This window comes from Pleurodeles waltl, chromosome 7 (assembly GCF_031143425.1).
Source record: "Pleurodeles waltl isolate 20211129_DDA chromosome 7, aPleWal1.hap1.20221129, whole genome shotgun sequence".
Classification (NCBI taxonomy): domain Eukaryota; kingdom Metazoa; phylum Chordata; class Amphibia; order Caudata; family Salamandridae; genus Pleurodeles; species Pleurodeles waltl.
Window position 1 is genome coordinate 31625213 of NC_090446.1, and position 23015 is coordinate 31648227.

General features: G+C 42.9%; 1 protein-coding gene across 1 annotated transcript in view; it reads right to left on the bottom strand.

The window, feature by feature from the left end:
* The window catches only part of LOC138246764 (killer cell lectin-like receptor subfamily G member 2), a 64368-nt gene extending 41606 nt beyond the window's left edge, over positions 1–22762 (bottom strand). The window contains exons 1-3 of the mRNA XM_069201524.1: positions 22471–22762; positions 7299–7325; positions 4738–4889 (exon numbers count right to left, since the gene is read on the bottom strand). Coding sequence (XP_069057625.1) covers positions 4738–4889; positions 7299–7325; positions 22471–22762 — 471 coding nt within the window. The remainder of the gene's footprint in view (positions 1–4737; positions 4890–7298; positions 7326–22470) is intronic.
* Positions 22763–23015: the final 253 nt, after the last annotated feature.

Below are 23015 nucleotides of genomic sequence, written 5' to 3' on the forward strand. Positions count from 1 at the left end.
GTTGATAATTTTTTGTCAAATTAACCTTTGATTCACTGCAATTTTTCCTCAATTGCACAGATATTACTCCCAGGAATACTCCCATGTTTTGCACCCTCCCCATTGGGTGGGTCTCCCTAACAAAGAGTGATGGACAATCATTCTCAGCTAGGATGTTATCATAGGCTTTTGATAAACCTGGCCAACATTGCTTTCATTTTTGCTGTCTAAGGCATTTACAAGTACATCCAGCAAGTCTTGTAAAACATATCATTAGTTTTTCTATGCTTTCTAGAAGCTTAGTTTGTCACCTCCCGCTCTGCAGAAGGCTAATTTTCAGAGGCATGATCCTCTCTAGTGCTCACACCTGCCACTTTCTTCTGTATTAAAATGAGGTTTTGAATCAAAACTTCTCATCATTCTTTATACTTTGCTCAACATCACCCTGCCAATCTTATCACTTTTTCTGCTTTCTGATTCCCATATTCTTACTTTCTTCCATGCTCCTTTTCTGCCCCTCTGTTCTCCTGTCCCTCCCAGCATCTGCTGTCCCAAGATCTGTGTTAATGTGGAGGCTGTAATAGGTTTATTGATACTCCTTAAGCTCTCCAATGTTTTACAGTTCCTATGTTGATAGCCCACATATGGACTCTTGCTGCTGAAGTGATCCAGTTCTGATTTTCTGTTAGCTCTTTTGCTTTTTCACATTGAGAGTTTTATCTCTGAGCATTCCCTCTACCTCTCCTTTAGACAGGAGTTGTGGTTTAGGTAAGTGAGTACTTAAGGGATCTCAACATATATTCATATACACTTGTACAATACATAGCAGCCATATGGCCAGGTGCTGTCATATGGCCAAAACCTCTGCTTACTTGAATCGCTGCTTAGAACAATCAAAGGGATTGCACCAATATTTACCACTGAGTTTCATGCCCATCACCTGCTAAAGTGTCTTCATGTTCATTCAGTATTTGGGAGTGTCTCATGTGTAATAGTGAACAGGTTAGTAAATATACTTCCCTATGTACTATGCTCCTCATTATGTGTTTAATTTCTATATTTTTCTTTGGGTGTCATTGGAAAATATACTGCTTATAATTGATTGATTTTGTTGGCAATCAAGAGGGGCAATTGGTTTTGTTTACGACGCGCTTTGCACATTACTGCATTTATAGTCTGTGCAGGAGGTCCGCGTGAAACAACTGGACTCACATTTGCCCCTGCCGTTAGTAGTACATGCTGTCCAAGTCATCTATGTTGTCACAAATTCTAGTGTCGCAACTGCTGAGCACTAAGATTCTGTATATTCTGGTGTGGTGTAAATCCTGCTAACATCACCCATGAAGACCCCTGTCTTGCATCTTGCAAAATGGCCAGTACAATTTTTAACTGGTGCAAATTTTACTCATGCATAAAATATTTCAATAGATAAGTTGAAATGGATGGAACAACCAGTTTTACATGGTCTTCTGTAATTGGGAACTCTTGTGAGGTAAAATAATTAGTCATCGAACCACGCACATTAACCCCTACTGTGCCCTGGACGAGGTGATCTTGTCCAGGGCACCGGTTCCAGGGTGCCTTGGACGAGATCACCTCGTCCTGCTCCCGGGAACTGGGGGGAGCGCTAGCGCTCCCACCCTGTGCTCCCCCCCCCCCTGTGCTCCCCCCCACCCCCTCCAAAGGCAGGGATGGAAGGGGAAGCCCTTAACCTTCCACTACCGACCCCCCCACCCCGTGCCGTCAGCGCGCTATCACGCACTGATTTGTCACAGGGCCTCCTCCCATTGCGCTGGAAGCTTAGGCAAGGGTCGGAGATTTTTTTGTTTTTTGTTTTACAGATGGGGAGCGACCCCTTGGACAAGGGTCACTCCCCTGGAGGGGAAAATTGTATTTAGGCCATTTCTGCCCCCTTTGGATGGCAGATCGGCCGATTTTTACTACGCCAATAGGCATCTGGGATTTTTTTTTTTTTTTGCACCATTGTCACACAAGGGGAGCGACCCCGTAGGCAAGGGTCGCTCCCGGGGTGGGGGGTTCAAATTTATTTTAGGCCATTTCTGTCCCCCCCCTGGGGCAGATGGGCCTATTATTAGGCCGATCTGCCCCCAGGGGTGGCAGAAACCTCTAGGCACCAGGGCAATTTTTTTTTTTTTTTTTTTTTTTTTTTTAGAGATGGGGAGCGACCCATTTTATTTATTTTTTAGAGATGGGGAGCGACCCATTAGGCAAGGGTCACTCCCCTGGGGAGCAAATTGTATTTAGACCATTGATTTTAGGTCAATCTGCCCCCAAGGGGGCAGAAACCACTAGGCACCGGGGATTTTCTTTTTGCGCCAATGTCACGCAAGGGGAGCGACCCTGTAGGCAAGGGTCGCTCCCGGGTAGGGGTTGGGGGGCTGAGGGGGGTCAAATTTATTTTAGGCCATTTCTGCCAAAATCCACAGGTAGGCACTTTGCAAAAAACACCTCTGTTTTCTGTCAAAAAATTTGATGTGTCCACGTTGTGTTTTGGGGCATTTCCTGTCACTGGTGCTAGGCCTACCCACACAAGTGAGGTATCATTTTTTTATCGTATATTTTATGTAACAGTATATTGCTTTAAAAAATCTAACATCACAGGAAAAAGTTACAGAGTAAAACGTGGAGAAAAATGGCTGTTTTATTCACCTCAATTTCAATATATTTTTATTTCAGCTGTTATTTTCTGTAGGAAACACGTGTAGGATAAACACAAATGACCCCTTTCTGCATTCACACTTTTGTCTACTTTTCAGAAATGTTTAGCTTTCTGGGATCCAGCATTGGTTTCTCACCCATTTAGGTCACTAACTGGAGGAGGCTGAAAGCACAAAAAAATTGTAAAAATGGGGTGTGTCCCAGTAAAATGTCAAAGTTGTATTGAAAAATTGGGTTTTCCAATTCAAGTCTGCATGTTCCTGAAAGGTGGGAAGATGGTGATATTGCCACTGCAAACCCTTTGTTGATGCCATTTCAGGGAAAAAAAACACGAGCTGCCTTTGGCAGCCCTTTTTTCCCATTTTTTTGAAAAAAACTACATTTTCACTGTATTTTGGCAAATTTCTTGGTCTCCTTCAGAGGAACCCACAAAGTCTTGGTACCTGTAGAATCCCTAGGATGTTGGAAAAAAAGGACGCAAAATTGGCGTGGGTAGCTTATCATGAACAAAAAGTTATGAGGGCCTAAATGCGAACTACCCCAAATAGCCAAAAAAAGGCTCGGCACAGGAGGGGAAAAAGGCCTGGCAGCGAAGGGGTTATAGATTTAATGAATGCTAAGAACCATTTGTTGAAAATGGGCTGAAATAAAATGAAAACATCAGAAGTTGCCTACGCCATACAACGTAACACTAAATACTCAGATTATGATCAGTCTTTAAAAGCTTTTGTATGCACTTGTGGATTATAATTAACCAATCATACTTATGATGAATACCTCAAAAACAAACATAATGATTCTTCGTAAGAAGAGATCATTGGAAATGTTGTCATGGAGAGCAGTAGGAGTGTAAATAGAAGTTGTGTATCAATACATAACATTTAGCGGGAGACTCCACTTAAAAAGGCCTTACCTTGAAAGCCATTAAAATCTATTCAGGCCTTATATAAGAAATAGGCATAGGAATAGACAGGAAAACAAACCTTATCTGTGCAAGCACACAGGGCTCAGAAACAAACTCTTCCCCATTCTTTAGACAATCCTTTCTATAACAAATTAGAAAAACCTTTGTTGTTTCAGTCTATCCGATATTGAAAATTGAAAATTGAAAAGAACCTGGCCGGGTTACAGCAGCCTCCCTTCCCACCTTCACCATTACCATTGTGTACCTAAAGCCATCTGCTTTTGAGGCCAGGTTGTTATGCTTGAACCATGCCTTAAGCTAAGTATATATCTCTGTTGTGAGACAGTCTTATGAAACTCCAAAAATAGAAGAAACCCAATTTTAGGAACCTGGTTGAGATTTAACAAATCCTTGTACAATTCCTATGTTTTAGGAACTGTAATAATAAATAATTACAAACTAACATTAACATTAAAACATGAAATGGGTATAGTAAAAAAAAAAGTAGCCATTACAGTCTTTCATCTCGGTCTAAATTAAATGGAAAGGAAGGAGCAGAAAAACATTGCAAGGAAAAAAATCAACGCTGAATAGGGAAAATAGTGTGAGATCTAGCCCCAAAGCCCTTGGGGGCAAAGATGAAGGAGAAAGTAGTTGTTGCTAAAGGTGATCTTCCCCATAGAAAATTACAGGTGGGAATAAAGGGATGTAGGGCTTTAGCAGGGCCATTTTAAAAAGCATAAGGAATTAAGAATGGGAAATAAAATAAGGAGAAGTTTGAGTGGGGATACCCCCCCCACACTTTAGAAAAAGAAAAAAAATACAAAAAAAGAAGACCAACAGAATAAATAGCAGGAGTAGATGGGGAAACCAAAATTCTTTTGCACCAAGTTGGTTTTGGCACCCTGGTATGTGTGTGTGTATGTGTATAAACACACATTACAAATAAACTAAATATTTCCTCATTCCATAAGAAGTGTTCTTCCCTCCTTTTGAGAATTCTGGTTATAGATGAATGCAGCACTCGTTATCTGTTTCGGTGCTGCACTTTCGAAAAATCCTTTCACTAAATCCACACATAATCATATTTCACTAAAATACGGATTTCCATAAACAAAAACTCAACCCTCATGAGATGCAGACTATAGGTGTAGTATTACCCCACTACTACTTACCAGAGTGTATTGATCCAGGATAATGGCCAGTGTGCCATCATGGGATGTGCAGAACTCATTACTTTTGTTCCAGCTCTTCTTTTCAATTGAAAAGAAGTAACATGCTCCATTGGTCCAAATCCAGTCCTTAGGACAAGGGACAAGTGATGTACCTGTTGAAAGATGGGTATTCAGACATCTCAATACCTTTCTAGTACAGCCCACATTCTTAAACAACATCCTGTACTGCAGGATTGGGAAAACACCTGTTCGTACATCTGAAGTGGAGTTTGAAGCAAGCTCACTCCGGACCTTAGAAATGGCATAGTGTGAGAATTCAGGTACAACAGTTAGAAAACACATTTTAGAACAGTAGTGTAAATTGTGTACACAGAATACCAGCTCATAATTTTAAACAAAAAAGCTGCTCCAACTGGAAGATACAAGCGATCCTAGAAAGCAAACTAACCAAATTATGCAGGCAGTATGTTTTTAAATTATGGTGGTTTATATTTTGTGGTCCATTCTTACCTAGCAAGGTGTATATATTTCCAATATATGAGCTTCTTTTTTGCATTTGAAATCCTCTTTAACTATTGTTTTCAAGAGAAACATCTAAATGTTACTGCTCTCTTCCCAGATGCTGTTTCTTCTCATTCCCTCTCCCACATGCCTGTTTGCCTACGATTCTCTTGTACTGATGTATCCTCTGTCTACCCGCATGCCCTCCCTCTGTGTCTGCTGCCAGCAATTCCTGATTTTTTTCTGCAGGACAGAGTTTCTTGTCTCAGTGCTGGTGCGTTTATGGACATTCACCCATAACCACAAGGTTCTTGAGCATCTGCCTGCTAAATGCGTCTCTGAAATAATCATTGCTTCCCGTGTACCAAAGTACTTCTTGTGTCCCATCATTATATCAGATGTACTCCCCTCACCATCACAAGTTTGCCTAACATATTGTGCTAGACTTACACAAGGTTTACGTCAACCCTCATTTGCCATTTTTCCTGTGACAGGAAACCCATTCACGGTGGCCATGGATGTATGCAGATGGGGTGTGATGTGCTAGGGGCTATTTTGGAATTAGCTGATGCCAGGCGAAAAGAATTACCAAAGTCAATAGAATGGCCTTCTTTTCCACAGTCAAGACCTATAGGCTTTGCCAATGCTGGTTTGTATTTCTGACAATATGACAATATTTTAACCACAAAGCAGAAACAGAAGAGGTAATAACAAAGACATCAGAACAAGGGTACTAAAATTGAAGGCTCAGAGAAAGGAAGACTTGAGGAAACCATCAGAGAGAGTTTGGAAGAATCTGTTTTCTCAAAACGTCTTTCACCATGATCACAAATAAAATAAAAAAATTAAATCCCACACCCAACCGAAGTGAGACTGATGTCTGTGCAATACCCTGATAAAATACACTTTTAACTCTTAGGACACACACACAGGCCTGTTTAAGTACTCCTGAATTGAGACTCATGAGACACACATTATTCTGGACTCTTCACACTCTACGGAGATGCACACTCCTGATTCCTGATACAAATATTAACTAAACACACACACAACTGACTATGAACACTGGTAAGATAGGATGTGTGCTAATGCGACACACATTCTACAATCTTCTAACGTATACACACACTCGATATGATACACCCACCCCCTACATTGATATCACATAATCCAGAGTCAATGCTGACTATACACATTTCTAAAAAACAGACACTCCTGCAAGTCAATGCATAACTAACACCGAATGCAATGCTTGTGATCTCCCCCTTGATAGAGATGCATTTACAAGTGCCATAAATAATCTTACAAGATAGATTAGATATCACGTTACCATTAACCAGTGCAATGAGATGTTTATAAATATAACATTATTCATTGCTTTCAGCATGTGGCATTACTTCATAACATTGCATTTTTAGGGATTGTTACTTATTGGTATAAATATTGTGACATCTTAAACAATGCATCTGCTGTGCAAGTTATGGTTTGTATGGCTATTGTGTCAGATATTGATTGATGAGATAACTATAACTGGTGAATTTCAGAGACTTTTAGGTTCTGTTTCATAAACCTAACTTCACTTTAAAGGTGGTATTTAAGTGAATTATAAACATTTTTTTAAAATGTGTTAAGGTATTAGGACCAACCCTAACATAACTTCACTTTACATTTATTGTATTCCTTCAATGTGTTGTTTTTTATGATATAGTACATTAAACTTCTATGAAAGTACTCTCCACCCCACTGCACACGTCACAACTTGTTATTTGTGTCATCCATTCCCTCACTATATTAGGAGCTACCTAATAATTCACTTTGTCTACAAACTTCTATACTCTGATATCCCAAGTTTCTGTACCATTTGTTAGTGGCAAGAGTTTGTTTACCTACCTCAGTGACACATCCACCATAGAAACCTGCCTGAGAGAACAGTGACCCGCGTATGCATGGCTATTTTGTAAGTGATTCCAGATCCAATGTTGCAGAAATTCAGTTTCAGAAAAGTCGGCAATAATACTGTAATTAATATTTTTTCAAGATTTCAAGGAAATCCACCTTACGTAATTGGAGTTCCCGGTGCCAACTCACTGTGCAAAAAAACAGAAAAAAGAAAACAACAAGGTCAGATTTGTTTTTCAAGTTAGTGTCCAAACTAAAATCTTAATTGTGCTAGTTGTTCAAAGTATCAAGAGTGAAATCTTTTAAAGAAAGCAAATGTAGCTGAAAATGTTTATTTGTTTGAACTCAAAAAGAGACAAGCATGAATTTGAGCAATGCTTTCTTTGATATAAAGTGATTACAAAACCTCATGATGAAGGCATTAAGAGCAAAGAAGCTTTGGGGAGAGATTGCTGAATTTAAAAGACAGCGTCTATTGTTGGATGTTCAGCATACTCTGGTCACCAGAAAGCCAGCTGTGTACTCTCCAGTAGAGGTGCTTAAAGTAGCCGTGATAACTCAATCATAAGCCAAGAACTACCCACATAAGCTCAGAATTACAATCCTCCCACATTAACACAGCACCGTCTCCAGGCCTCTTGTCTTCCTAGTGGGCTACATCTATTCCTGGGACACTCTGGGCTCCCTCGCATCACGATACCCAGAGAAGGTGTTATAGATTTTCAGAATCATTCGGTCGGGCTGAATTAATTATAGCAGCCTACGAGGAAGTGGGAGCAGCAAATGCAGAAGGATCTGTTACTTTTCAAATTTCACAAGAGTGCTACTGGTGGCTATTAGTTTGGAAACATACTCCCAGTATGTACTACAGTAAAGATTAACTAAAGGATGAACCCTTTAATCATAGTGAAGACACCACCAGCTCCTTTTGTGAAAGCAGTAAACCCTTTCCAAATAATGCACCTCAATCACATTTGTCCATTTAAACTGATAAATGCAAATGCATGTTAGTAGCCAAAGATTCATGCAGTCATTTTATAAGGATAAGGAACAGCACCAGGACAGTGAGTTATGATTAGAAGATTACAGAAGTTTAAGAGGTCTTCCAAGGCCATTTTTCAAAGGTCTACAGCAAAGGCTTAACAAGATCTTACACTTATCAAGGGCTCCTGGAGAGAGTCAAAAAGGGGCAGTAATCAAGGCAGACTAAAGATGTGGTCCAGATGTTCCCTTTTTACAAGAGATGCAGTTAGTCAGCACCAATTGTAATTCCTCTATAGGCATGGATTTGACACTATGGAGCTCACTAGGGATTTGCGAGGGGTAACACTTTTAATAAAGAAAAAACTCCTGTATGATAGCTACCAAACATGGCATAATAAGTTGGGGAGAAGTGCAATAGTTCAGGGACCGACAAGGGTACTGTAATGTTGGTCTTAAATGTTTCCCCTCTTGTACGGAACATCCTGCGCACACTGGGGCAACTACTACTAGAAACTCCACAGAGACTCACAGTGGTGGGAGGAAAGTTTAACATGCTGTAGCATCCATCTTCGACTAAACACAGTTCCATGACTACCCCTACAGAGTGCTAGACGCCCCTGGCATATTCTGCAGAATTTCACAGCCTGTATTCTGATAGATGACCACCCTAATCATAAAACATACACCTGTTTCACAAGCGCCCACAAATCTTTCTCCACAATTGACTACTACTTCGTTTCTATAGTATACATTAATGTGGTAAGGGGAACAGAGATCTATGATAGACAACTCTGCTCAAGCACGACTGGAACTAACTCTGGGAGTTAACCTCCCTACCCACAAAGCATGTGGTGCCTCACAAATCCCAAACTAAAAGTCCCAAGCAAGCAGAATTTTGCTAGTTCACAAGTAAACTGGCTTAAGTCCAAAGTGTTTCCCACTGGCAAGAGAGAAATTTAAAAAACATAGACTTGTGAGGAGGCTACAGGCACAAAATAGAGTAGAAACATGCCTTTATTTGTACTTCTAAAACAAGTAACGGGGTGACATTCGAGTTTTTTCATGTATCATACCAAGAAGAATACGGATGAAGTCTGCCTGTATTTACCTTTACTTTAGAAAATAAACAGTAAAACAATATTTTATCAATACATTTTGAGACAACAAAACTACAGATCTGCTATGTATTCTACTGTGACCAATATATAAATCAACAAAAAACAATCCAAATTAGAACAACAATCCTCAATGCAAGCATGTTTATAATTCAATATTTTCTTAATAAGTATTTAAGATCTTCACCAAAGAACAAATACATGTGTAAGTGTGCGGATCTGAAGATGGAGAATGGGATACGGTCAGGATAGTTCCCTGCTGTTTTGTTATCTATACAACTAGCAGGACAAAAGAACTAGACACACATTGCGCATGGTAAACATAATCATGCCTTGAAAAAATATCACAATGATACAATGAGCTAGCCAAAGGAATCCCTTAAAAATAAATTCTGAAGGAAAGGTAGAGGTGGGGTTGAGAGGTCACTAAGAAGCCAAAAATGGACCATTGGCTGAGATTACTCTAAGCCACCAGTCTTTAAACTATGGCCAGGCTCCCTTAGACAGGACTTAATAGATGCTGAGGGGGCTGGGAGAGGGTCAAGGCTCTGGCCAAGTGGAGCATTTACTATGCCCCTAGAGTACAGAGACACATGTTGAAAACAGTGCTGCATTTTTTGTGAAATAAGACAGTAGCAGTAGGCAGTTCTCTAATGGGCCATCAATAATGTATTTTGTCACTTATGTCCTGGCAGGGAGTAGGTGTGAAAGTGGAGGTTGGGGCTCCAAATAAATAACAAGGGATCACACTGTGAACACATTTAAACTTCTAGGGACCTACCCGCCAACAGAATGTTGGTAATCATGTAACTACATTTCTAAAAGGTAGTGCTGAACATACTACTTTTGACCTGATAGGTATATTCAGAGTGACCAATTTTATAGAATAATTGTGACAATGTGTTTGTTAATTTGAGGTCCCTGATTACTTTTTTCTACAAGGGGGAGGGGCACAGCATTAAAAAGTTGGAAGAGCATTCTTCTATGTAGTAGCCATTAATAGATGATTACGGGATTATGCTTAAAAAGCTTACCTGCAAGCCACACAATTATGGAAAGGAAAATCACCAATAATACAGAAAGAAGTGCGATCAGTGCTATAAATGAAAAAAAGAAAGTTTGGTAACTTGTACAGTTCAAGAAAAAAACATCTTTTCATTTCTGCAATGTATTAATATTTTGACACATCACTATACAGACACCACAGACTTTGATATTAACAGCTGCACTGGCTGAGCACCTGTTTTATGCTTTTGCAGTGATGAAAGCTCATGCAGATAAGTCAGAATTTATCCACATCCGAAGATAAACTGCAGACAGCGCAACTGGAAACCAGGGAGAAGACAATGCCTCTGTTTCTAGGCTGTGGAGTTTGCAGTTTGAGCATTAACTTGGAAAATTCTGAGTTACATGTATGAGCTTTAGGTAAGGTACACATGTAACTAGAATTCACCAAGTGGGTACGTTTCACCTTTATAATGTGAGTGCCAAGTCATTGTCTTCACCAATGCTTTTTTGTTTAGCATCATTTTGTTTTAAAAATGAAGGGAAAGATAATGTTTCAAAATACTTGAGAAAAAGCAAACACATTATAAGGTGTCTAAAATCTGTACTTTTAATTCAATATTTTCAGTCTTTAAAATGACGAATTAACTTTTCAATTATGTTTCACTCAAAGCTCTGAGCAGAATTAAAAACAAGCATTGGCAAAGCCAATAGGTCTCAGCAATGGGCACCGATTGCCTTTGGCAATGGGGTGGGGGTGGGGGTGGTGAACTGGAGGGAGGTTGGGGTGATGAATGGGAAGGGGGATGGGGTTGTGAGAAACCAGCAGCCCCTGTCCTTCGCTGCTGCAGTGCTGAGTGTGGAGCATGTTCTAGGCAGAGCAGCAACAAGTTTGTGCCTGTATTTGGGCTCCAAAGATAGTCACACTGTGGAAGTAAAGTGCTCATGGGTCACTGAGAAGCCACAGAAAGAGTTGTAAAATCCAGACATGAAAGAGGGCAGGTGGGGAGGAGATGAAATAGGGAGAAGGGCGGGTGGGGGTGAAGAAGAAAATACAGGGTTTGTGGGTGGCAGCGAAAAGAAGCAACAAGGGATGGATATATGGCACACAACATAATAACAAGAAACTAGCATAAAAACACAAACAGGTTAGGAAACAAGCAGAAAGGCATAACCAGAGGGCAAGATAAGAGCAGAGAGGTACAAACAGAAGGCAAGTAACGAGCAGCAAACTGGCAGAGAGGCCCAAACAGAGGGCAATAAACAAGCATAAAGGCACAAACAGAGGGCAAGAAATGAGCATAAAGGCACAAACAGAGGGCAAGAAATGAACAGAAAATGGGCAAAGGGCCAAGGAAAAAAAAAACAGTCATATGAAACAAACTGAGTGACAAGCACAATAGCACACTTAATGTGTGGCGGGACTGGTCATCCATTGTAAACAAATAAAAACGTAGCCCTGAAACAATGGCTAATAATGGCTGCTGTGTACATTAATATGTGCTCTTGGAGAAGGTTAAACACCGGAAAAGGCTTGATGTATGCAAAATGGAGCGACAAGAGTGCCAGCAAATGGGAAGGCTAAAGTCCACAAAGTAGATACAGTGAGGGCCAGATGTAGCAAAGGGTTTGCGCCTCGCAAACGGCGATGGCGCAAAAGCCTCTTTGCTATTCAGAAATGCATATTGCGAGTCGGGACCGACTCGCAATATGCATTTCAGAATCGCAAATAGGAAGGGGTGTTCCCTTCCTATTTGCGATTCGGAGTGGAATGCAATTCCATTTGCGACCGCATATGCGGTCGCAAATGGAGTCGCAGTTACAATCCACTTGAAGTGGATGGTAACCCACTCGCAAATTGGAAGGGGTCCCCATGGGACCCCTTCCACTTTGTGAATGGACCCACAAATATTTTTTCAGGGCAGGGAGTGGTCCAAGGGACCACTCCCTGCCCTGAAAAAATACCGAAACTAAAGGTTACGTTTTTTTTTTTTTTAAGTGCAGCTCGTTTTCCTTTAAGGAAAACGGGCTACAATTAAAAAATAAATAAACTGCTTTATTTAAAGCAGTCACGAACATGGAGGTCTGCTGACGACAGCAGGCCTTCATGTTTGCGAGTGCCTAGACTCGCTATGGGGCCGCAATTTGCGACCCACCTCATGAATATTATTGAGGTGGGTCATTGCGACCCCATAGCGAGTCGCAGTCGGTGTCTGAGACACCGTACTGCATAACATTTTGCGAGTTGCAAATAGCGAGTCGCTATGATTCGCTATTTGCAAGTCGCAAAATGTTTCTTTACTACATCTGGCCCTACGTCTTGGTTCGAGACAGCACATGCTCGCCGTGTAGAGCAGAGACCTAAAAACCACCCCACGCACTGATCTATTAGACCAGCCCATGGACACTGCAAATATGCAACTGTGCAGCCACTGTTTGTTTTTTTTTTGCATAATTATGGGTTTGCCACATTCCCCCCATAATCCATCAGGTTTGCCACATTCCCCCCATAATCCATCAATTGATGCATAATCTACAGATTTTAGCAAAAATATATTTTTTCTAGCTCAAACAGTTCAAAAGTTAGTAAAAAAAAAAAAAGTACATTTGAAGGTCCTTTGCAATGGTTTAATGGTCATTTGTGTTTGCTTACTGCTGTATTTGGGTGCTTGACTGGTATTAATGATGTGCAAGCTAGCCCAGACATTCTTAACAAGTGTAAATAAACGCAAAATAATTAAGAAATGCTATTATCAAATGTGCTGCACTGCTAAGCATAATTTGCCTTTTGTTGCTGCATAATTTAGTCAACCCTGTTGCATAATTCCAGTGGCCCCTACCTATAGGCCAGTGCGATGTTGGGGAAGTCTCTGAAAAGAAAGGTTTTGTGTCAGTCTTCCAGTGGTAAATAGGTCAGCTAGTTATTAACTTTCTAGCACTTCTGAGGGGATGAGCGAGGAGGTGATGAAAGAGTAAACTCTGGGGATTCAGGCTTCATCTCCCAGGAGTTTAAATGGAAAACTTACGAAAAAAAAGAAATCACTATTTAAGAATAAAATGTGGACATCTAGAGAAAGTAAGTGGAGTCCGTACTGACACAAGAGTAATGCCCTATTAAATGACATGCAATTTATGGGATTCATCGTCATTCAGGTGCAATGAATACTCATGTACAAATAAAAAGACAATTTGGGATTAAAGTGTTTATGTGCACAATCTGCCGGGATACAACTTCCTTTAAATTAAATGGACGAGACTACTTAAGTGTAAATTAAATGATAATTTGAATTAAAGTGTTTGTGTGCACAGGAAATCAATGGAGTGTCAATGAGCACAGGCGTCCTTTCCCATTAGCTAAAATGTAATCTTTGGAAAAACAGGATTAATCTTCCTTGGTGATGTATGATAAAGGGTGCGTGCAACGAGGCAGGAAATTAAGTTTCTGAGTGAAGGTTGCACCGCCAGTAGAATGAGAGAGGGGTTTCTAGACACAAGCTGTGACTTTCCTCATCTAGTTGGAGGGGTCATCTTCGAAGAGATGAAGTGAGGTGAAATGGCCATGTGGCAACCCAAGATGGAGTGGGGTGGGTGGGGGGGGTTCACATACACATGACCCCCCCACTTGTACCTTAATATTCTCACTCCCTCCCAAGCCTTCCGACACCCCTCCTTGCACAGCAGGGAATCGTATGAAACTCACCCGAGGGCACACAGGTTTTAAATAGCCTAAAAAGGTAGGACATGTGCTCTTATGTTTTACATGTTCAAGCAGTGACAAACACCCATTTTTTTCACTTCTGTGAGGCTTACTCCTCTCATAGTCTAGCAGTGGGAATTCCTTAATACACTTAAGTTATAATTCCTGATCAGAGAGGAATAGATTTTCATGTTTCATATCTTTGGAATGTTAAAGCTAAATCCTCCTTACTGGTGAAGCTGGATTTAACATAACTATTTTTTAAATACCACTTTTAGAAGTGGACATTTCTCTTCTCTTACTGATCTGTGCGCTTTGCAGCCTCTCTCCAATACAAGTCTGGGGTGCGTGACAGCTACACTTTGTGCATTCCTTCTAGACAGCAACAAATTCATCTCATCTGCATTCTGATAACTCTTCTTGGCCATAAAGAGGGCAGGGGAGCTGACACATTCACATCAATCGATAGTGGTCTGTCCTCACACAAAGGGCTGATTACCCCAACAGATAGCATAGCAGATAGGGCTAAGCTGAAAGGGTTACTTGTGCACTTCAGAGGTCTGCTTTGAAGTCACCACCACTTCAAAGGCACTTTTATGTACATGTATTGGGTCTCTGACCCCCACCAAATTAAACACTTCCGGAACTTGAACTGAAACTGTCAGAAGGACTGTTGTGCTGCTTTAAAAGGACTCAACTGGACTGCTTTTCTGCTTGTTGCCCTGCTGCTCTGACTCTGCTGAAGGAGAGCTGGAATCTGCCTTCTCTCCGTGATCTCCAAGGGCTTGTTGGCTTGTCTAGGTTGCTTGAGGCTCATGAATATCAAAGTCTACCCCTACACCTGTGCCTGGTTCACTAAAAGTGTACCCAGATACTTTCAACAGTAATTTCAGTGCATCGCCAGTCTGAATGTAGCAGAATCAGTGCATCAACACTGTGCTAAAGAGCAGAACCAACAGAACACTTTCAGAACTAATGCATCACATCAAGACCCCGACACAGCGGAACTGCACATCGTTGCCACAGCTATCTATGGAGATTGATGCATCCCTCAACTGCGTGGAGAAACCCGGTGCATCACACTTTGGAACCCCACATTGCCACTGCTGCAGCCTAAGTGACCGACACATCCCTCGACTGCATGCAGAAACCCTGTGCATTGCATCTTGGAACCAATACATCCTGACTCAACAATTGTCTTTGGAACCGATGAACTGCACTACTTGGTGGAGAAAATCAACGCATTACCGCCTGCGTGGGACAAAACAACACATCTCACCATGTATCTTGCTGTTGTGAGCCGGAAAAGTACATTGTTCATTGGGGCCTGGGGGATCCCCTTAGCCAGCCTGTGCTTCATCAAGGTTGGCCCAAACTTTGACTTTACCCCAGTCCAGCGTGACCTGAAGTAACCTTTTAGCACCCTTTGCTTTTGGGGCTTCATTGTATTTATTCTTTTAAAATTAAATATCTCAACTTCTATGCATTGGATTTATGGTGTTTTGGTCTGGTTTTGTTCAGAATATAATTATCTATTTTTCTAAACCTGTGTGGAGTGTGTGTGTGTGTGTGTGTGTGTGTGTGTCCTCTTCACTCCAATCTACCCCATTCAACTTCATTCCAATCTACTCCACTTCAATCTACCCACCTCATGCTAATCTACCCCACAACCCTCTACCCTACTCCACCCCATTCTAACACACTAACCCAATCTACCCGACTTCACCTCACTCCAACCAATTTACTCCACTCAGTCCAATCTAACTCACTACACCTCAATCCAATCTACCCCGATCTACAATGCTCCACTCTATCCCGAGCTACCACGCTCCACCCCAATCTACCAAAATATATCCCAAACTAATCGATCTGACTCTACCCCAATCTAGCCCACTCCAGCCCATTTCACCCCACCCCAATATACCTCACTCGATTCTACCCCACTTCAATCTACCCCACTCCATTCTACCCTATTCCATTCCAATTTACCCAAATCCACCCCACTGCTCTCTACCTCACTGCTCTCAAATCTACTCCACTCCACCCTTATCTACCCCATTCCAATCTACCAGTCATTTCAACACCACTCTTATCTACCACACTCCAATCTATCACACTCCAATATACCCAAACCATCCCACTCTAATATATATTCAATCTACCCCAATCCACTCAACCCCAATCTACCCCACTCCACCCAAACTACCTAACTCTATTCCATTACAATCTACTCAATTCTACTTCAATGTACCCCACCCCATCCCAACCCACCTGACTCTACCCTAGTCTACCCCACTCCACACTACCCCTTTCTACACCAGTCTAATCTGCTCTACTCCAATCCACCCAATCTGCCCCAATCCTCTCTAATCAATCTACCAAACACTTTCCCAGTATTCACTCCAATCTATCCAACTTCACTGTACCTCATCTACCCCACTCCAATCTATCCCAATCTACTTTACCCCAATTTACCCCATTGCACTGAAATCGACTCCACTCCAGTCTACCTCACTCCAGCCTATGCAAGTTCACTTGTCTCTGCTCTACCCCACATCAATCTACCCCACTCCACTTCAGTCTACAGTACTTCACTCTACCTCAGTCTACTCTACTCCACTCTATCCCAGTCTACCTTAATATACTCCACCCCAGGCTACCCTACTCCACTCTACCTCAGTCTAACACACTCCACTCTAGCACACTCCAATCTACACCACTTTACCACACTCCACTTCACTCTACCCCACTTCAGTCTGCTATACTCTTCTCAAATTGATTCCACACCAATTTAATCCATTCTACCTCAATCCACCCGACCCCAATGTACGTATTTATGTATGTGTGTATGTATGTAGTGGTATTTATAAAGCGCATTCCGGCTCAAAAGAACATTGAAACGCTAACAGTAGGTGAGTGGTGCAAAGCTGAGGAAGGGAAAGGAGAAAAAAGAAAAGAACAGATGCCAGTGACTAGCGCAGGAAGAGCCAGGTTTTAACCAATTTCCTGAAGTCCAAATGGCTAGGTTCCTTCCTGATGCTCAGAGGGAGCGAGTTCCAGCACTTAGTCACAGCCACGGTGAAGGCTTTATCACCCCAGTTAACTTTGTTGGTTCTAGGGATCCGAATTTGGTAAGCCCTAAGTGACCTAAAATGACGCTTCGATCTATACCAGCAAAAGTTAGAGACCAGGTATTGGGAGCCAAAGCCATAAACAGCTTTGTGGGTCTTGCAGAGCGTTTTGAAGATAATGCGCTGGGCTACCGGGAGCCAGTGCAATTGATTGAGACTGTCGCTAGCAGAGGCAGAGCGAGGAAGATTGAGGATAGATCTAGCAGCCGTGTTCTGAATCAGCTGTAGCCAATCCACCCCAATATACTCCACTCTACCTCAATCTACTTTATCCAATCTAACACACTCCACCCCAATCTATCCTACTCGATTCCACCCTAATCTACTCTAATCCACTCAACACCACTCTACCTCACTGTTCCCAAATCTATCCCACTCCACTCTCCACACTACCCCACTCCACCCTAATATACCCCATTCCAATCTACTACAATCTAGTCAACTCCACCCTTACCTACCCCACTCCAATCTACCCCACTCCACTCTACCCCAATCTACCCTGTTCCACCACAATGTATCCCACTCCACCCTTCGCCACTGCACTCCACTCAAATTTAACCCACTCCAATCTACCCCACTTCAATCTACCAACCTCATTCAAGTCTACCCCATGCCAATATACCCCACTTCACTTGTCTCTACTCTACCCCACAACAATCTACCCCACTACACTTCAGTCTACCCTGTTCCACTCTACCCCAATGTACTTCACTCCAGTATACCCTACTCCACTCCAATCTAACACACACCACTCCAATCTAAAACACTCCACTCCGATCTACCCCAATTTACCACACTCCACTCTACCCCCCTCCAGTCTGCCACACTGTTCTCAACTCTACTCCAATCTAACCTATTGTACCCCAATACACTCCACTCTACCTCAATCCACTTTATCCCAATCCAACACACTCTACCCTATCTAACTCACTCCACCCAAATCTAACACATTCTGCCCCAATCTTCCCTACTTCATTCAAATCTACCCTACTCTAATATACTCCACTATTCCTAAATCTACCCCTCTCTCCACACTACCCCACACCACTTGAATCTACCCATTCTAATCTACCACAATCTATTCAACTCCACTCCAATATACCCAAACTACCCCAATCCACTGTAATCTAACCCACTCCACTCGAACCTACCCAACTCTATCCTAATCCAATCTACACAATTGTACTCCAATCTACTCCACCCCTCCCCATCCCAACCTACCTCACTCGACTCTACCCTAATCTACTCCACTCCACTCTACCCCACTCGAATCCAATCTACCATATTCCAATCCACACAATCTACCCCACTTCACTCTACCCAATATACCAAAATTTTCCCTGGTCTACCCAAATATCCACTACAATCCAATCTATCCTACTGCACTATACCCAATCTACCCACTCCAATCTGTACCAATCCACTCAACTCTAACCCACTCTACCTGTTCCACCACAATCTATCCTACTCCATTCTACCCACTGCACTCCCCTCCAATCTACCCCACTCAAGTCTACCCACCTCATTCCAATCTACCCCACACCTATCTACCCCACTACACTTCAGTCTACCTTACTCCACTCTACCTCAGTCTATCCTATTCTACAGTAATGTACTCCACCCTAGTCTACCCTACTCCACTTTAACCCAATGTAACACACTCCACTCTATCACACTCCACTCCATTCTACCCCAATTTACTGCACTCAACTTCCCTCTACCCCACTCCAGTCTGCCACACTCCTCTCAAATATACTCCACTCCAATCTAACCCATTCTACCCCAATCCACCCAACCCCAATCTACTCCAATCTACCTCAATCCTCTTTATCCCAATCTACCATACCCCATTACAATCTGCTCTACTCTAATCTACCCACTTCACTCTACCCCACTCTTCCCAAAACTACCCCACTCTCCAAACTACCCCACTCTCCAAACTACCCCACTCTCCAAACTACCCCATTCCAATCAACCACAATCTATCTGATCAACTCCACCCTTATCTACCCTATTTCAAACAACCCCACTCCAATATGCCCAATCTACTCCACTTCAATATACCCAACCCACCCCACCCTATCCCAATCCAAACAACACAATTCTACTTCAATCTACCCACCCCTCCCCATCTCAATCTATCCCACTCACCACTACCCTAGTCTACCCCAGCCTACTCAACCCATATCTACACTAACGCAATATAATCCACCCCACTCCATTCTACCCTACTCTAATCAATCTAATCTAATCTATCCCACTCCACTCTACCCAATCTACCTCACTCTTCCCCAATCTAGCCCAAAATCCACTCCGATATATCCAACTCCACTGTACCTAATCTACCTCACTCCAAGCTATCCCATTCAACTTTATCCAATATACCCTGCTCTACCACAATCTACCCCCTGCACTTCACTCAAATCTACCCCACTCAAATCTACATCACTACAGTTTATCCCACTCCAGTCTACAACCTACATGCCAATCTACACCACACCACTCTAGCCCACTTCAGTCTACCCTACTCCACTCTACACCAGTCTACCCTACTCCACCCATCTAGCCTACTCCAGTCTACCCCACTCCACCCCAATCTACCCCACTCCACCTCACTCCAAACTACACCATCTACCCACTCCACCCACTCAAGCCCACTCCACCCTGTCTACCCCTCTCCCATCTACCCCACTCCACCCTGTCTACCCTACTCCAATCTACCCCACTTCACTCCATCTACCGCACTTCAATCTCCACTGTACCCCACTCCAATCTACCCCACCCCACTCCACCCAATCAATTCCAATCTATCCTACTATAATCCACCCAATCAACCCTACCTCACCCAATTTACTTCAATCGGTTCCAATCTACCCTACTCTAACGCACCCATTCTACTCCAACCCATTCCAATCTACCATATTCTAACTCACCCAATCTGCCTTGATCCATTTAAATCTACCCTACTCTAACCCGCCTAATCCACCACACTCCACCTCAATCTGCCCACTCAAACCAAATCCACCAAACTCTACCTCAATCTGGCCCACTCCAACCCAACCCTCCACACTCCAATCCACCACTCTACCCCACACTACCTACCAGACTCCACTTTACTCCAACCTACTACACGTCACTCCAACCTACCGAACTCCATGCCACTCCAACCTACTGCTCTTCACTACAACCTGCCACACGCCACTCCAACCTGCCGCACTCTACCCCATTCCAACCTTCTCTACCCCCACTCCATCCTGCTGCAATGGACTACCCTCCAATCTACCCCAACTCCAATCTTCCCCAACTCTACTCCACTAAAATCTACCCCACGTGTCTACCCCACTACATTCTACCCCACTCTGGCCAATCTTCCCCACTACACTCTATTCCAATCTACCCCATTCTAATCTACCCTAATCAATCCCTTTCTATTCTACCCCAACCCCACTCTCCCCACCCCACTCCACTCTACCCAACTCCACCCCACCAACTTTCAGCCATACTGAACAGCAGCCACACTGATCTACAACATGGTTAAAAGACATTGCCAATAGCTCTCGCATACATGGGACATATTGGCTTTACCAATGCTTGTTTACTGATTATGTCCATGGTTTTACCACAAACATTGCCTGCAGCAAGAATAATGCATGCATTTGTAAAATACTTATACAAAGCATCTTTACAAATTTTAAATGGTCACCATTTGCAAATGTGGGGGCCACCTCTTGATTCACTAATGGGGAGCAATTTTGTTTTAGGACCTGAGCCTACTTTCTGTCCCAGTCTGACCTTGAGATTATTCTATGATGCTAGCAGCCCAGGGAGTCATCTGAATTGAGTGACCTCATAAGTAACGTCAGACTGACACTTGTAGCAGCTCAGCTTCCAATAGAGCAGTTCATTTCTGCTAACTGGAGGAAAGACCAATCCTTTGTCTGATTGGGCATCCCGTCCTAATCCAGCGCTGTATAAAAAGAGTCCCCAAGCTCACAATAAAGCACACCACTGTCAGCAGGAATCTGACATCCAGAGGAGAGGAAGATAGTGATGCTAAAGCCGTATCCTCGGCCGGGCAGTGGCAGCAGACACCTGTGCACGTACAAACAGGTGGACAGGCATCATTCTGTGAAGGGTTATCTGTCATAGATTATTACTGAGCCACCGGCAGAGGTCGAAGTGAGCAGGATCGGAGGGGTATGATGCTTTAGCTGAAGTGTCATTCAGTGAGTCTCCTGTGCTATGAAACTGAAGCTGGGCAGACAGCTAAACAAGCCTTTCTGCCAGGGTGCCTGCTTGCCTGAAGAAAATGTAAATGTGTTCTACAAGTTAATCTGCAAATGTAAAGGGTAACCTGCAAACACAAAGGAAGCTTGGGAACCGGTAGTGACTTTAATTGATTAAATCACTCACAGCTTTGTGATGACAAAGAACTATTTGTTATGGTTTCATGCACTGTAATTCACTGTGTGGTCGTGTGGGGTTCTAGGGATGGTGAGGTAATAGGTGGAATCCTGTGATGGGCATTCCACGGAGGATGGTTGGAGAAGGACGAAGGTGAAAGAGAGATGAAGATTCATGGGCTACCTAAGGGTGGATGTTTGATGTACTAGAAGTTATTTATCTACAATAAAAGTATTGGAAAAATCCATCTTGTCACTATTCTTTATGAGTGGTAGTGGAAAGAGGTAACAACTGAGCTGTGAAGTGCATGTTTTTAGTTGTAACAGTATTTGCATAGTGTATACTACCCCTGGAGGTGTTGAAGGGACAGTAATGAAAAACAAAATGCATTACATACAGTCTGGGTATTACCAAAATACTATATTTTGGAAGGACTATTTTATCTTAAACTGCATTTGTGCATTTTGCGGTAGTCTGCATTATAGTGTGTGTAGTGTGTAGTGCGTAGCACTAAAAATACACAAATCACTACTCTCTACTGCACCAACCAAGATTTAATTATGTGGCTTTCTGGTTACATGTATACTTCTGCAGTGCATTAACGAATAGTGGTTCCATGAAGTACTGTAGTGCATTTCCCACTGAGTAGCAACTTTTTTTTAAATGTATTTTTCATTTAAGATGCGTTGTATTTTATATGTAGCTACCTGACAGGAAAAGACAAAAAAAAGGGGGCGGGGGGGGGGGGGGGTTTGCAAGACCTCACTGTACGCGCATCACAGTTCAGAGTTTCCATACTTTATTTTTTGTTTTTTTTAAAAGCTCTTCGAACGCTGGCCACGGGTGTCTGTCATATCTAAACAGTAAATAAATAAGTGCCCCCAGCTATCTCAGAGCCACGGAATGTGTGTGTGGAATGGAGGTTACATTGTGTCCCAGCGCGGATACATTGTATCCCCGGGAGCCTTGTATCGGCGCAGCTGCTGCTGTTGCTTACCTGTAGGTATCCGTCTGTCCTGCAGCCAGGGGCACTTGTTCCTGGGCGTGGCTTGGTGCCCATCTCTCTCCTCTGAGCTCCTCAGACTCTCCTCTTCTGGCCGTACCAAAATGTTTTCAAGAGGGTTCGGGACAGCGTGAGGCGTCTTCGTGGGAGTTAACACACAGTTGCATCTGGGCAAAGGAGTTTGACCATTCGGGGTCTGATCAGGTGAAGAAGCGATGCCGGAGTCATCGTGGTCTCCGGGCCCTTTCAGGGGTGTCAGCTGCGTACCTTCAGTTCCATTCTCCATGCCGCCAATGTCTTGTACGCTAAAGCATCAGACCCGTTGGGATGGTGTGATCCTGGGCAAATCCCGGCAGGTCTGGCAAAGCCGAGCTGTCAGACAGGCAGGGGCGTGTTTTTAAACGAGGAACGAAATGGCAGCGTCCGGAGGCCGATTGGATTCTGTCCAGGGGTGCTTGAAAGAGAGGCTTCCGATCTCGCCCCTGATGGGTTTCCTGCGACAAGTCTTGAGGGGGGCGGACACTTGGGTGACTCAGCTG